This window comes from Erithacus rubecula (genome assembly GCF_903797595.1).
Source record: "Erithacus rubecula genome assembly, chromosome: 2".
NCBI lineage: Eukaryota > Metazoa > Chordata > Aves > Passeriformes > Muscicapidae > Erithacus > Erithacus rubecula.
The window spans coordinates 1,943,071-1,959,274 of record NC_136685.1 but is presented as its reverse complement, the minus strand read 5'-3'; the positions used below and the strand labels follow the sequence as shown (position 1 = coordinate 1,959,274).

Sequence of the window (16,204 nt, the reverse complement as noted above, 5' to 3'; positions counted from 1 at the left end):
AAATCCCACCCATCCCTGCCTCTGGCAGTGGGAGCCATTCCCTGTGTCCTGTCCCTCCATCCCATGTCCCCAGCCCCTCTCCAGCTCTCCTGGAGCCCCTTTAGGCTCTGCTGCCATCTCATACAATGTGAAAAACCAGGGAATGTAAATATAGAAAATATAGAGGGTCACACAATTTGTAACAGATCTTTCATCTACCCTGGCTGTGCTACTAAAAGCTCTTGCTATTCCATGCCTCCCAACCATGAGTTTAAAACCCTCTTATTTACTGTGTCATTGTTCATTTTAAGGTTATTTCAAGCTGCCCTGCAAAAGCCATCCCTTAGGATCATTCTGTTTGGGTCTGAAATGCAGTGACCTGCAGTGGGATGGTTTTTAGGGTGGTGGCTGAGGAGGGTGCAGTGTCACCACGTGGCAGTTCAGGTGTTGTGGTTGTGCCACCCTCCAGAGCTGGGTACAATTATCCAGCCTCTGTTGTCAGTGGCAGAAATTTCCCAGAGGTGAAAACATCCCCAACATTTTCCAAAATCCCTTTCTCCCCTTCCTCCAGGATTCACACACACTCCTTGTCTCTGCTCCAGTTAGTACAATTTCAAGTGGCACCTTTGCCAGTGTTTCCTAACTCTGCTGTGGAAATTCTGCTGTGCTGAGTTTATGATTACCAGACATGTGACTGCTCTTACAGAGGGACTGGAAATTCTTACCTGTGGTGGGGATGGGCCAGTGCCTGTGGATCCACTGCCTTGACTTTTCCAGTTCTCTCTTGCTTGCTGACTTTTCCACCCTGTTTGAAACTCACTGAATTTCTCAGTGAAAAAGCCCAAAGTGTGTGTGGGGAGTGAATTTTATAATACCCACAATGCTTTTATCAAAAGTAGTAATTTGGGATTTACACAAGTGTGGTTTCAACTGAATCCCACTTTTAGAAAAGTTTTGTGAGGAGTTGAAAAATCAAGGGGAAGTAAAGTGGTTTCATTCAACTCCCACCTTTCAGTTTCACAAGTAAAATAAAAACTCCTCCAAGGAATTTTCTGTGTGCAGCTTGGACACAACATTTAACAATTATTCTTACACTCAGCCCAGCTTTGCTTAGCACTTCTACAGCTGTGAAATGTAAATGTGGAGAAGTGACTCAGATACATCTTACCCTCTTATTATGGATGTCACAGCTCTCTTATTCTGAAGCTGTGAAAGAGATTTTTCATTCTCTGCAGTAAATGGTTCTTGATGTTGAGAGTTTGAGTTTTAATTCTTCAAAGAGGAATTAGCTGATTACTTTCTTGATTTGATGAAGCAAATGAGTAGTTGATTGTGTTTGCTTGGTAATGACTGCAAGTAGAAGCAGGTTAGCAATAATAATAGTCAGATTTTCTTTTTGTTTGAGGTGCAAAATTTGGGATAAATCTCCAAAGTTTGATAGTGAGCTGCTTCTGTCATCTTATAATTTCATCTTTAATTTCTGAATTTTATGCTGCCTGAAAAAGCCACGCCTGAATAGTTGATGAAAATAATACCAAACTTTGACAAGTGAATCCTTACTACAGGTGGAGTTAATTGGGATGTTTGGATGTGCATCCTTATGATCTTATCTTGGTGCATCCCAATTTTGCTTGTTGTTCAGGAGCAGCAAGTACCCAGCTCACCTGGGAGACACTGAAACTAGTAAAAGTAAGGGTGGAGTCCTTGTGTGATCATATCCAAAAGAGCAGGCAGATAATTTGACTATAAGGCCAGCCTGCTTTAATGATATTAAAAACTTAATGAGGTGGAAATGATGATAAGTTTCAGTAGTGGCTAATGTAAGATTCATCTCTCAGTGTACAGGAAGCATTAAAGAATTCAGAAATCTGCCAAAGAATGTAATGGGGCCAGAATTTGAAGAAAGTGAATGATGTGCTGTTCAAACAGAATTTAAACTGTTTTTTCAGCTGAAAGGAGTGTTTCCATGTGAGCTTTGGCCAAGGTAACTGGGATAAGCAGCCTTAAGGCTGTCTGGATCCAGACTCAGCTTAGAGGCTCAATATAACTGTTTCTTAGGGGTTTGTTTCATGTGACACATGAACTGGTGGAGCAGTTTATCTCTGCTGGGACAAGATCTCTTCCCTCTGCACCCTCTCCCCAGCTGTTTGCATGGCCAAACTTTCAGTGGGCTGTTGGTGCTTTCCATAGGGTCTGGGTACATCCATTTTCCATGCTGGGTAGTTCTTTCTGCTGCTGTAGTAACTTGAGATGACTTAAGAGAGGATGTGCTGAGCACAGCAGTGGCAGAAGGTGAGGAACAAGCACAGGAGGGAAGGACTGGAACCTTTCTGTTTGGAAATAGCTGCTAGTTTGGCTCACCACATCTTCCAAAAACCTGCAGCACACCAAGGTGAGGAGTTTTAACATTACCTATGTGAGTGTGATAATCAAACAAGGTGTGTTGCAGAGGACAAATTGGCTTTGAGCCCTTTTTTCTTTGACTTTAAGGAAGTCTCTTCTCCTGCCTGTGTGCTTTCTTAAGGGCATTTCACAAAGAGAGGTTTAATGAACACTGATAAGATGGAGTTCACTGGGCAGTCAGAGATGCAAAACCTGCCATGGGTGTTCTCTCTCAAGAGCTGCAGTAAAAAACAGAAAGCATGCTGCTTGCAGACCTCCTGCTTTGCATGAGGCAGGTAAAACCCTTCCAGAGGAGCTGGGAAAAGCAGGTCACTGCAATCCAGAGTGTTAATCACTAACCAGGCAGACCAAGATAAAGTGCCTTGTCGGATATGGGACGTAGGAAGAACATGGTTTCATCTGAGCAAGCATGTGTTGCATATTAATGGTAGGTAAATTGGCTTTCAGGGTGTGGGGGGAAATTAAAATAAACACTGGCTTCTGGAACTCGTCTGGCTTTTCCTCCTGCAGAAGCACAGTGTAATAACAGAGGAGCAGTTCTGCTCAGGTGAATTTCAGTTTCTTGTGACTGCTTGCTTTGGCTTTTTTTTTTTGCTGTGTATCAGGCAGCAAGAGGCTGTAACATTTCTTTTCAAAAATGTTTATGGAAGAAACTCCCTCTTTTTGTGCCACTTATCAGGAGAGAGAAGTCTGCAAGGTGCTGTGCAATAAGATCTGTGGTGTGTGCCTGAGAGATTTCCAGACTGAGTTTATAAGGTGCTGTGAGGTGAAAGAGCAAGTACAGGTGACTGAGGAGGAAAGAGCAGAGATGAAGGAGGATGAGGATTATAATTAACATGATTAGACATGAGCGTATTTGGGTGATTCAGCTGAGGTGCTGAACCCTGTGTGGAGGTTATTCAGCATAGCCCCTCGTCAGCCCAGCGTGGGAGGGTGTGAACAGTGTGTCATGGACAGGGGAATCAGCACCTGCAGCCCTTTCCAGGGTTAGTGTCACCACACAGGGACATGTCTGTGTCCAGCCCCATGTCCCATAGCAGTGACTGAGTGTGAACAGTGTCATGGACAGGGGAATCAGCACCTGCAGCCCTTTCCAGGGTTAGTGTCACCATAGAGGGTCATGTTTGTGTCCAGCCCCATGTCCTACAGCAGTGACTGGGTGTGAACAGTGTGTCATGGGCAGGGGAATCAGCACCTGGAGCCCTTTCCAGGGTTAGTGTCACCACACAGGGACATGTTTGTGTCCAGCCCCATGTCCCATAGCAGTGACTGGGTGTGAACAGTGTGTTATGACCATTGGAATCAGCACTGGAGCCCTTTCCAGGGTAGTGTCACCACACAGGGACATGTCTGTGTCCAGCCCCATGTCCCATAGCAGTGACTGAGTGTGAACAGTGTGTCATGACCATTGGAATCAGCACTGGAGCCCTTTCCAGGGTAGTGTCACTGTGCAGGGCCATGTCCTACAGCAGTGACTTTGGGTGCAGGCTGTGTGCTTTATCCCATACCTAACTCTGTTTGTCACTGGGTGGATACCTTGGACTGCTCTCAGTGTTATCTGAAGCTTTTATTTTGCTTTCCCCGCCTCTAGGGCTGAGAATTCTCACACACTCCAAATATCCTCATTACTCATAGTCCCCATCCCACTTGGGAGAGCTGCACTTGCTGGGAGCCTGTGGGGGAAGGACAAGCCCTTTTCTACGTGCTTACACCTAAAATATTTTTGATGGGACTTGAATTTCTGGGAGCAGGTGCCCCAGGACTGACAGCTGGCAGGGTGTCACAGCAGTGGCCTTGGAAAATGTGCTGCAGATGGCAGGGGCAGAGCCTGTGAGGCATTGAGGCAGAGCTCAATAAGAAGAGCTGTCAAAGTGGTACCAAGCCTAAATGGTTCTTTTCCCCCCAGAAGAAATTTCATACTGAAATCCCAATGCTTTTGTTTTTTTTTTTTTGCTTTGAAAAGAGTGCTTGCTTTAAAGCTGGACAGGATCCATCCCATCAGAATATCCCTAGAAGTGGAATTTGGCAAAAGTCCTGTTTCTATTCTCTGGCTGATGGGTGGCTGTCAGACTGCATGAATAAATTTGGTGTCTGGAGGAAGTAATGGTGTATATAATCCCAGTGCTTTAGGAGCAGCACTTGACACTCTCTCATTTCTTTCTAGAGCTTGATCTGCATACAAAATGTGTGGTGGATGTGGATGCAAACAAGGTTATTCTTCACCCTGTAAACACCAACCTTTCAAAAGGAGATGCCAGGTAAGATTTTTGGATTGGGAAGGTCAGGTTGCATAAATTAAATATGAGTCTAACAACTAGGAAATGTAGGCTTTGATAGAAGTTTAAAAATTCTATGTATTCTTTCTGCAGTGTAATTGCCATCATCCATAAAATAAGGCTGATTTGTACCACGCTGGGAAGTTGCTTTGAAAACCTTGTTGCATTTTCTTCGTGCACCCAACAATGTGTTAGTGGTTAATGAGTCCATGAACATTCTTTTTTTTTTTTTTTTTTTTTTCTCATGTGCTGCTATGGGACAGAAGAAATTTAAATAATTTGAGCGGAGCACAGTTTGTCATTTTGGAATGAAATTAATTTTTACAGTTGTTTGCTTATAATAGGTCATGGTGTAAGAAGGTGAAAGGGAGAATTTTGGAGAGGTGTAGCTCTAGGAGTTTTTTGACAATGGGGCATTCCATGTATCAAAATTCCATGGAGAAGTGACTGAGGGTAGGGACCAGTTTGTGTTGGAGCTGGCATTAATCTCTTAAATTACTGTGAAACTGAAAAGTCATGTAGTAAGTGATACAGTTCAGCTTGTCACTGTTTAATTTATTGCTTGATACAAGGGGAGGAAATGAAAAAATACATGCATGAAACAAAATAATGGTGCAGGAAAAAGCAAAACCTGTTGGTGGATGTGTGCAGTCAACCATCTGTTCTCTGGGGGGGGGGAAAGGAAGAGTTCTTAAAGGCAACAGGAGAAAAAAAAAATCAGTTAAACACATAGAAAAGCTTTGTTTAAAATTTCATGTGATGCTGAGCTGTGTATCCGGGGTCAGTATTCATTAACTGATCTCTGATAATTTCTACTCCTCAAACCCAAGTGGTAGTAAATGGACAAATGAAGAGATCATCAGGTGCAGTATTTACCTTCCATTGTCATTAGCTGAAAGATTTATTACAGACAGTGGGACTGGAGCTTTAATAAGTTACTTAAAACCAAACTGGCTCTGTGTGGGGGGATGTTTTTGTCTTTATCAATATCCTCCTCCTTCTGGAACATGTGCATTGTTCAGCTGCCAGAACCCTAGGTTGATTTGAGCCTGTAAAAATGGCAGGAAATTGAGATTCTCAGGAGCCAAGTCAGCCACAGCTGGATTAAAAAACATTACTTGCAGTTTCTCTAAAACATGGCAATGAAATGCCTGGTTTATAGTCCATAATATGTGTTTAAAAATGTTCATAGGGACAGCCACACATCGTGCAAATTGTGTCCTTGGCAGGGAGGGCTGGGTTGGCAGTGGCTTGAGGTCCCACACAAGGTGGTGAGCTCAGTGTGAGAATCCAGAGCCAGAGCAAAGAATGCTTCATTTGCATCCTCACAAATGGCCATGGCTAATCTAAGCAGGAAGCATAGGAAATTTATATGGGGTGTTTTAATAAAAGAAGGGAAAGTGGAGACCCATTAACTGCACTGTGGGTTTGCCTGATCCCAAAAACACAAGCTGGGGATGTGAGGGTTTGGAACAGGGTCCTTTTGGAACAGGTTACACCCTTGAGAGGCTGCTGCTGAAATCTCTTGGCTTCTGCAGCTCCATCAGAGGGATCTTAAATTTATCAGCTCAAGGAAAAGGTTATAGTTGCAGTTTTTCTAAGTCTGGGGATTAATTTATATTCAGGTTTTGCTTCTGTTTCCAAATCCACCATCAACTGCTCCACCTTCTGTTACAAAATCAATTCCTTTGGATTTCAGTTTTCTGGTGTCTCAAGTGAGCTGAAGGAAGCTGGCAAATCTTTTAACTAAACAGGGAAAAGAGAAGTAATTAATATTGTAAATACACAATCTAGCTGCTTGCAAACCTCCATTTCTCATTGGGATGCCAGGGTCAATTTAGGAACAGGGAAAAGAATTTTAGAAACAGAGCTCTGTGCTGTCACATCCCCACTTGTCATGACTCAGCCTTGCTCTGGCAGGGAGTGACATTTGGAAAAACAACCCATGACTTTTGGATTGAAGCATTTTTTCCCCCCACTTCCATCCTCTCTGGGAGAAACCAAGCCTGGGAAATGGGGAGAAGCAAATAAATCCCCCAGCTTGAGGTGTGTGGGACCTGACTGCTGCAAATTGTGTCTGTGTATTTGCCACTGAAAAATGTTCTTCAGGTCTTCAAAGAAGTGTCTGTAGTTGTTTCAAGTTTGGCATTAAAAATTAAGGAATGTTTTGAAAATCTGGATGATAACTGATGGACCCCATTTTTTCTTGTACCTACAAACTGAATATATTATTTATACATAGAGACTTGAGGATTAATAAGTACATGTGAAACACTTGCTCTTAAAAAAAGTCTCTTTTCATATGGCTGAAAAAAAATCTGGTATTCTCCTGTTATTCCTTAACCAAGAAATGACCTTCCCTGAGCAGTTATTTTATTGAGCAATCCTTAATGTTGTTCTGCAGGTTTCAGTAACTTGATCACGTACAAAAGATCAATTTTAAAATCCATAAGATGACCTCCAGGCTGGGCAGGCTTTGCTTATTAACCTCGGGCTGTTGAGGGGGTGGCTTTGGTTGGTTCCTTGTGTTAAAATTAAAATTACACTGTGTGGAAATTTGCTCACCCTTTTCTTTAGCTGCCTTCACAAAATGAATTGTGACAGATGGAAGAGTTCTGTCACAAATTCCCCCAAATGACCTCTGTAAAATCAGAAGCTCCCCTGAAGGATGTGTGAAGCTCCAGGGATTCTCTGTGGATGGATAATATCATTGTCCCTTCTTTTGTTTGCCTTCCTGAGCTGTCTGCTCCCTCTGCTCTCCCCCTTGCAAAGGTCAAGGCTGGAGTTTCTTTATCAACTCGGGATTTACTCTGTGCTGCAAAGATTACTCACAGCATTCTTCCCCTGTGGCTGGGCTGTGGAAGAGGGTGTGAACTCATTGTGATTGAAGGGAGTAGATAAGTCCTGGGCAACAATTGGAATATTTATGGGAATTAATTTTTTTGGAAAATCTCCAAATTGCCTCTTAATTACTTCAGGTTCCTTTGTAACCTCTTTTTAAATTTTAACTATCATTTTGCCTGTGGTGTAATTTTACATCTCCCATACAAGACCTGTTAAAAAGATTGATTTTTTTTTTTTTTTTTTTTTTTGACAGGTCAGACAAAGGAGGTTTGTTTTATCTTACAGACATAACTGTAATTGATGTGTAACTGATATGAGCTCAGAGATCAGTGGTGGATCAGTCTGGCACAGCCCTGTGAATCAGCAGTGGTATTTGTGAAGCAAAAGCATTCATTAAATCTGCCCAGCAAACCACCTCTGAGCCTTTTTATTAAGAGAAAATGCTTCAAAATGAAACAAGTGCTGACTTCACTCTACTTTTGTTGAAGTTTGTGGTTTCAAGCAGCTTTCCCACTTGTTTTGCAGAACAGAGAGATTCCAAAGACTGGCACAGGGTAAAAACTCTTCCAAGGAATGAGTGCAGCTAACTGGAGCTGACAAGTGTGTTAAACCAGGCTGGGTTTTTCCTCTTCAGCTATTGTAATGTCTTTATAATTAATGCTTTCTAGTAGATAATTCAGTAATTGAGAATCTTTATAAAGATTTGCTTTTAAGATATCAATTTCTGGATTTAAACTTTTCTATACCCACACAGTATTTCTGCTCATCAAGTTGTAGTGCTTAAACTCAATTTGGTTTTTTTTTAAGGAGTTCTGGAAATTGAGAAGGAGTTTGTTGTTATCTTAGGCTTGAGGATTTTTGTAGCCTTGCAGCAGCTGAGCTCAGTGATTTCTGCTTTAATGAGGAACTGGGTGAATCCCAAGTATATTTTACATAGGAAAGAATATTTTTAGAAGATTTTTCTGCCATGCCAATTCCCATTTTCTTTCTGAGACACATGACAGTCCTGAAGAAGGTTGTGAGATGAGGCTTGGAGCAACCTGGGATGGGGGCAAATTTCCCTGCCCATGGCAGGGGGTTGGAATGGGGTGAGCTTTAAGGTCCTTCCTCCCCAAACTATGATTCAAGTGGGAAATAAATTGCTGATTTCAAGTGGATGATGGACTTGAGGCAGCAGTTGGGTTAAAATGAACAGCCCAGTGTGTTAAAACTTTCCTGAGTTTGTCATTGGACTGAAGTTTCTTTCTTCTTCTTTTAATCCTTTTGAAGAACTGAAGATTGGAGCCAATTCAGACAGAATCCTGGCAGAGATTTAGATACTGAGAAAAAGCTCCCAGAAAGCAAGAATTAGTCTCTCAAGGACTAAACAACATCAGTTCACTCTTTTTTGAAGGGTTAAGCACAAAGTGGAGGCATGGCAACAAACACACGTGACTCTGGGTTTTACAAACAAACAGATTGGCTGCTAAAAAAAATGAAATGCTGTGTTCTTGCAAGCCCACACAAGCTCTGTGCTAGCCAGGAATCCTGTGCTGGGGAGGCAGGATAAGCTCCTGCCTGGCACAGCCTGAGCAGTTACACAATGCTGGCTCTGCCCAGAGCAAGGTGAAGTTGCTTTTCACCTGCCTGGGCTGTGTGGGTGACTCCAGAACTGCCCTTAAAGCTGCTGAAAGCTGGAAATAAGTCATGACTTAGCAGCTCTTGCTGTGGAGAGTTTTAGAGAGCTCAAACTGCCTGGGTCATGATGGGAAATGCTAATTTTAGTGTGGATGTGTCTGAGTGGTGAGGTGGCAAAGCTGTGTGTAAATCTCGTGTAAAATTATAGATAAGGGAGTGTGTTAATTTGGGTAAATATATATTGAGTTGAAAAAAAAATTCTAAATTAAAAAATACCTCTGTGATGTGACAAAGTGGATATATCACATATTTCAGTGAGCTGTACAAGAAGCAAAAATCCCAGTTAAAGAAGGGTTTGGCAAAAATTGACCACATCATGGTCCTGTTTATCTTTGTTCTATATCTTACAATTTTTGCCTCACTCACAGAGTTGAGATGCCTAGAGAGGAAATGCTGACAGGATTATATAGATGTTCTTAAATATGTAGATATATGTGAATTGGAAAAGTTGATTGGTAGGAGTAACCAGGAAAATTTTGACTTTTAAAAAAATAACTCCTGGACAGCAGGAGCACGTTGGGGTGCAGACTTCACTTCCAGCCTAGGAAAGGACACACATGATCAGGAAAGGATGCTTGATCAGAAAAAGAGACAAATGTATGAAGGCATTGCTATTTATGGAACTCATCTGCAGAACTCCACACTCCCAAGAAAACAGGCAATTATTGGGAGATAGTCATGGAAAAATGCCCACATTTTCTTGAAAACCACCCAGAATCCTGACTGATGTTAGGCAAGAGCCACTTGGAGAGCTGTCTCATCTCAGGCATCTGTGTCCCCAGCTGTTCCTGCATTTGGCTGAGGAGTCTCAGCTGTTGGACACCACCAGAAATGGAATATTGGGCTGGCTGAACCATTTGCATGCTGTGGTACAGTTGGTATTTGACAGCAAAGCAATTTAAAGGGAGAAATATTATTCTCTTTGAAGGTGGTTGGAAGCTAATTGCTCTGCCTTTGCTTCTCCATATTTTTCCTGGCATTGTATTAATTCTGTATAAATGGCTCAGGGTGGGGAAAATTCAGATTAGAATGTGTGGAAGGGGCTTACAGTTGAATTAAGCAGGAATAGCTCCCCTAGCTGAGGTGTCACACTGGTGCATTAAATTGTGAGAATGAAATTTCTGGGTTAGATGTTATCTCACCATTGTCATGCAGGGGATAGATTTGTGCAATTTTTTCAAGTGCAGCAATGTTCCAGGAAGTTGGGGGGGCAGGGAGTGTGTGTGTATTCCTGAGGCTGAGGGCTGACATCCAGAAGAAAGGGAAGTCTGCCCCTCTTGATATCCAAACTGGTGTTTTTTGGGCACAGAACAGCTCACAGGAAGTTCATGTTTGCAAAAACAGCACCATGAGGTTTTCCTGCACTGCCAGCTTGGCCTCTGTGGCATCCCTGCTCAACTTAGTTGTTCTATAAAACTATAGTTGTTTTCTGCTGGATTTTATTGGTTACTGAGCAGCCTAAAGAAGTTGGAAGAGAAGGGAAAAATAGAAATGTGTGAGGATGTGGCACTTGGGGACATGGGGCAGTGCTGGGAGAATGACTGAACTTGATGCTCTTAGAATACTTCTCATCATTCTATGTGCATTAAAGCCAGGCTGCATCCAGCTATCATCTGTTTCTCTCAAAATCATCTTCTGATGTAAAAAATAAATTATGAAGCACTCCTGATGAGTTTCTGCAGTAGCTAGAAATGATTTTGTTAAAGTGTCCTGGGGACAGCAGGACTGGCACACAGGGCTCTGCCACTTGGCTGCACAAGGGAGGAATTAATTTGCACAAGGAGGTGAAGGCTCAGCATATAAAATCCTTATCTCATGGAAAATAGAGAAGTGGGAGTTCTGCCAGGAGAGAAAGGAGGTTGCTGCACTTCTGAGTTGTTGCTTTTGAGGAAGTGTTTGCTTCAACTCACGTGCTTTGACTGAAGTAAAAGTGAAAATCCAAGACAGAAACCCTTCATTAATTTTTGTGATGGATAAAAAGTAAACAGAAGTTTTGAACTCTGGGTTTTTTTTGTGTTAGGGTGCTTAAAATAGCTCTGTAACCTATTTTGTGTGGCTTAAGTAAATAAATGGTGTGACTTGTGTTAATGATTTCTTTTATAGCTGATTCCCTTCCCACCAGATGAGTCACACCTATTTATGTTTACCTTTTTTATGGCAAACATACTCACATTTAATTAGGATTATTTGTGTCCATGTGGCAAGTGAGAACTGCTTTGACATGAGCCATATCCTCCTGAAGTGACAACTGGGTGGCCACTCCTGGAATCATCCCTGACCTTTTTTGATCTTGCTGCTCATTTGACCAAATTGGTAACAACCTGCTGCATTTGAGGGAAAGAGCAAATAGATGAAAAAATGAATTTGTTTCAAGTCCTGTGGTCTGAAGTTCAACCCTTAACTCGTGCTTTATTGATTTTTTAATCTCTGGTGCTTTTTCTTCTTAAAATCCAAAATATTTGTGAAGTACCTGCAGCTTTAATTCTTCACTTAATTGAATGGTTTTGCTGTCCAATCCAGCTTCAAATTCTGAAATCCTTGTGGGATTATTGCCCTGCTAGCAGATGGCATTTGGAGGTGGGTGGTGATAATTGCTGAGCATCCAATCTTTCAGGAAAACTCATCTGCAGCTGGGAAAGGCTTTTGGTGGGATTTCTCCAAGGAGCTGAGTTCTGCTGCAAACAGAGAATTTCCTGTAGTCCCTTCCCACAGAGGTACCAGCAATAGGAGTCACTTCCCAAAACTGGGTTGTTTTCTCAAAAAAACCTCAACACAACCACAAAAAGAACCCCAAACCCCTCTTGGTGCCATGTTGAAGCTGTTAGAATGAATGTGTTTGATATTGGAATAATGGAATGTAGCTTTTATTGAATCATTTATGGCAATTTGGAGGGAACTGTCTCAACAGTTTTGGTTTTCCAGCCCACCTGTGTCTGAAACTTCCAGTAAAATGTTGTTGAAGCTTCAAGGAGACTGTGGAGTTTTAATTGTTTTCTTGACTTGTTAAATCTACAAAATAAATTATTTTATTTTAAGAGGATTCTCTCTGTATATATACATATCACTGGTTTTTATGCTCAACCAATTTTGTTTTGGGCATGTTTGAGTTAAAACTCCAAAATCTTGATGTCAGATTAATATAATGAGATCAGAAAGAGATGCAGGAGAGGATATTTCCCACTTTCCAACATGATTAATTAGTAATAACCAGGATAACTGTGCTGTACACCTCTCCCACTCTCTGTTGCAGCTGTTTTCATTGTGTAGATGTGTCCCCCAGGCTAATTTGAAATGTGATAATCTGAATGTTCAGGGTTCAGCTGCTTTGGCAGGACAGGGTTTGATGCTCTCCTAAGAAGGTGGATGATGCCTCTTCATATTATCAGTGATTGTGTGGTCAGCTAGAAGGCACAGGTAGATAATATTGCCTAGAGTCTTCTAATTTCCTTATGTTTTGGGAAATTGATAGGAAATTAATAGGAAATAATTTATTTCCTAAATTATATACAGGCTTAGTATGAAAAGTGAAGAAAGGAGAAACTTCTTAGTGTCTTACAGTCATTGTCCTCAGGAAATTTGAACAAGTTTTAAGAGTTGAGTGCATCAGTTTAAGATAATTTGTCCTTTTTTGTTGTGGTGGTGCCAATTTTACGATGGCACTGCTGCACTTGATGCTACCTTACATTCAAGGTATTTATTCTGATTTTGTCACCAGCTCTGTAAAGTCTGAAATAAAGCTACTGAATGCAGAGGAACTTCTTTCTGTGTATGTTTATTACAATAAAATGAGAAAATTTGAATTGCTGTAGCACCTCAAGATTTCCTTCACTATCTAATATTCTATCTATTTGATTTTCAGTAGATGAAGAAAAACACAACAGACCTGTTTGTTCTCCTCCTCCTCCTGGGAGGAGAAATCAACAATCAGCATCTTGTAGGTATTTCTGTTTTCCATGAGCTCTGTCTGCAGGAATGCAGCATCTGCTGCCCTTGCATGGGCAGCACCCTTCCCTCTGCTGGGAATGATTTTCCAACCTGGAAAGAAGCTCTGGAAGCCTCCTCCTAAAAGAAACACTAAATTTTGTGCTGTTGCAGTTTTGGAAGCACCAAATTATCTTCTCTTCGTTGTAATTTGCATTAAAAGTTGTGGTTTTTATCCCTTCTTTTTGTGTGCAGCAGGACAGGTTTTGGGGGTATAAATCTGGCTGTGGGATGAGCATTGCAGTCACTGCTCTGGGAGTATGTGAAATAAAATGACATTTTAATTAGTGCTTGAAAGTTCATGGCAGCCTTGATAAGCATAGGGTTTGATAAGCATATACTGCCTTACAAAACTAATTATCTAATTGGAGATCCTTTGAGGAGAGGAGCAGTCAGGGTAACAGTGATTTTTTTTTTTTTTTTTTTTTTTTGCTAAAGGAAGAGGGCTGAAGGATATCAGGAAGAGTGGTGGCTGCAAGTTTTTCCTCAGCTCTACCATATGCTCCTTATCTGACTGTCAACTGCAGATTCTTCTCTTGCATTTCAAGCCTCAAAAATAAATCCAGCATTTTTCCCATTTTTTTGGTTGATATCTAGTCCAAGAAGCATTTTACTGTGTGGGAGGATGGTTTTTTGGTTTATTCTTCTTGTTATTGTTGTCCTCTTGGGGTTTTTGTGTTAGGGGATTTTTTAAATTTTTTTTTTTCCCCAGCAAGAAGCTTCCTGTGCTGGTGTATAATTAATTAGGTCACATCCCTCAGTGGGGCCAGAACTTTGGGCTTTTATTTTGTGGTAGTGACGTAAGGAAACCCTATATCTTAATGTGCATTGTCTGAGGTTCTTAGCCTCATCCACTTACTTGAATTTTCAGCCTTTTTGGAAAGCACAATCCCATTTTCTTCCTTTCTCCTCAGGGTTTGGAGCCTCCTGCCAGCATTTTGTTCTGTCCCTCAGCAGTTGGAGCCTTACTGTGCTGATGAGATAAATGAAATGAAGGAACAGGATATCCACTCAGCTTTATCTGAGTGGTCCTGCAGTGAGGAGCACTTCCAGATCTCTGGATTTTTTTTTTTTAAAGCATTATTTGTGTGTATTTATGAGCTGAGTTTTAGCTATACTTGGGAGCTGATATAATCACTCCAAAAATAGGACCTAATATGAATAACTGATCAAAATTTAGCTCTGATCAAACTGCCAGAGGGCAGGGATGGATGGGATATTGGGAAGGAATTGTTCCCTGGGAGGGTGGTGAGACCCCAAAAAAGCTGTGGCTGCCCCTGGATCCCTGGAAGTGTCCAAGGCCAGGCTGGACAGGATTTGGAGTATCCTGGGATAGTGGAAGGTGTCCCTGCCCATGGCAGAGATTTGAAAGTAGTTGATCTTTAAGGTCCTTTCTCACCCAAACTGTTCTGGTTATCCATTAACCAGATAATACCCATTGTTTTATTCTTGTGTTAAACCTTTTCCTGGTTTGAAGATTTTCTCCTTGCTCCTCTAAGCTCTTGGAATGGTGTTTGCCATCAGCCAGCTTCCATGTTGGAATGTACATATGTATATATTTCTGATTCCTTCCCAAAAAATGCACCTAAGATAATGCCTTTGCAGAGTTTGAATTTGCAGCCATGGCACCATGGAAAGAGAGAATTACAATGTGCTCTGCAGAAACTTCAGAGGTGTGAAGAAAAAGAGACAGAGAAAAACCATATTCAAATTTTGTGGCAGAGAAGAGAGAAATAGGGATGGTTGTGAAAGGAAGCAATTTTCTGGTTGCTGAAACCACATTTGCACCAGCTGAGGCTTACCAGCATCTCTGCTGCCTGCAAGTTTTCTTATTTAAACTCTGTCCTGAGCAGCAGAGAGGCTGTGAAGCAGCTTCATGCTGAAACCTCCCAGCCTTGCTCTGCTCCTGCCTGTGCAAATCCTCTCTGCTGAGTTTGCACACGTGGTTTTATCTCTCCCTGTCACCACTGAGGTATCTTCCTGTGCTGCTGAGAGTTTAATTGAATTGCAGGAGGAGCACTGGCAAGCTTTTCACAGGGTTCCCAGTGCAGGAATTATATGGGATTAGTAGAACCATGGCAGGTTCACACTGCACAGGAGTGCAAGTGCTGCAGAGTAAGCTCAGTTCTGTGTGCTGAGTAATTCCTGCAGCATGTGGATATAGGTTTGGAATTGGTCCTCCATGACCTGTTTTCTGGTGATAATTAAGAATCTGATGGTTAATTAGTGAGGTGTTTTAGTTGTGCAGGTGACACAAGGTGGAACTGGCAGAGTTTCCTGAGTGTGTGATGTATATCCTGGTGTATGCTGGTACAGCTTCTGGTGAAATGATGTCAATCTCTGGAATCACAGAATGGTTTGGGTTGGAAAGGAGAATAAAGATCATCCAGTTCCATCCTCTGCCATGGGCAGGGACACCTTCCACTGTCCCAGGTGGCTCCAAGCTCTGTCCAACCTGGCCTTGGACACTGCCAGGAATCCAGAGGCAGCCACAGCTTCTCTGGGAAACCTCTGCCAGGGTTTCACCACTCTCCCAGGGAACAATTCCTTCCCAATATCTCACTCAAATCTCTCCTTTTCCAGTTTGAAGCCATTCCCTGTGTCCTGTCCCTCCATCCCTTGTCCCCAGTCCCTCTCCAGCTCTCCTGGAGCCCCTTTAGGCTCTGCAAGGGGCTCTGAGCTCTCCCTGGATCCTTCTCTTCTCCAGGTGAGCACCCCCAGCTCTCCCAGCCTGGCTCAGAGTAGAGGGGCTGCAGCTCTCAGAGCATCTCCATGACCTCCTGTGGACCCTCTCCAGCAGCTCCATGTCCTTGTGCAGGATCCCCAGGGCTGGATGCAGTGTCCCAGGTGGGGTCTCACCTGAGCAGGGCAGTGAGGGAGAATCCCCCCTCCCCTGCTGCCCATGCTGTGGAATAGTTTTGTCTGTTTGAGCTGAGATTGTTGTGCACTCTGCAGTCAAACCTTTCCTCATACCTTTATTTTCTTTGTCCTCTAGTCCCTGTTCAGGTTTCTCAGGTGGCATTTCCCAGGTCAGGTCATGCAAA

General features: G+C 42.4%; 1 protein-coding gene across 1 annotated transcript in view; it reads left to right on the top strand.

Annotated features, from left to right (window-relative positions):
- KIF13B (kinesin family member 13B) overlaps positions 1 to 16,204 on the top strand; it is a 113,915-nt gene that overhangs the window by 5,920 nt on the left and 91,791 nt on the right. Inside the window, exon 2 of the mRNA XM_079298190.1 lies at positions 4,547 to 4,640. Within this exon, the coding sequence (XP_079154316.1) occupies positions 4,547 to 4,640 (94 nt within the window). The remainder of the gene's footprint in view (positions 1 to 4,546; positions 4,641 to 16,204) is intronic.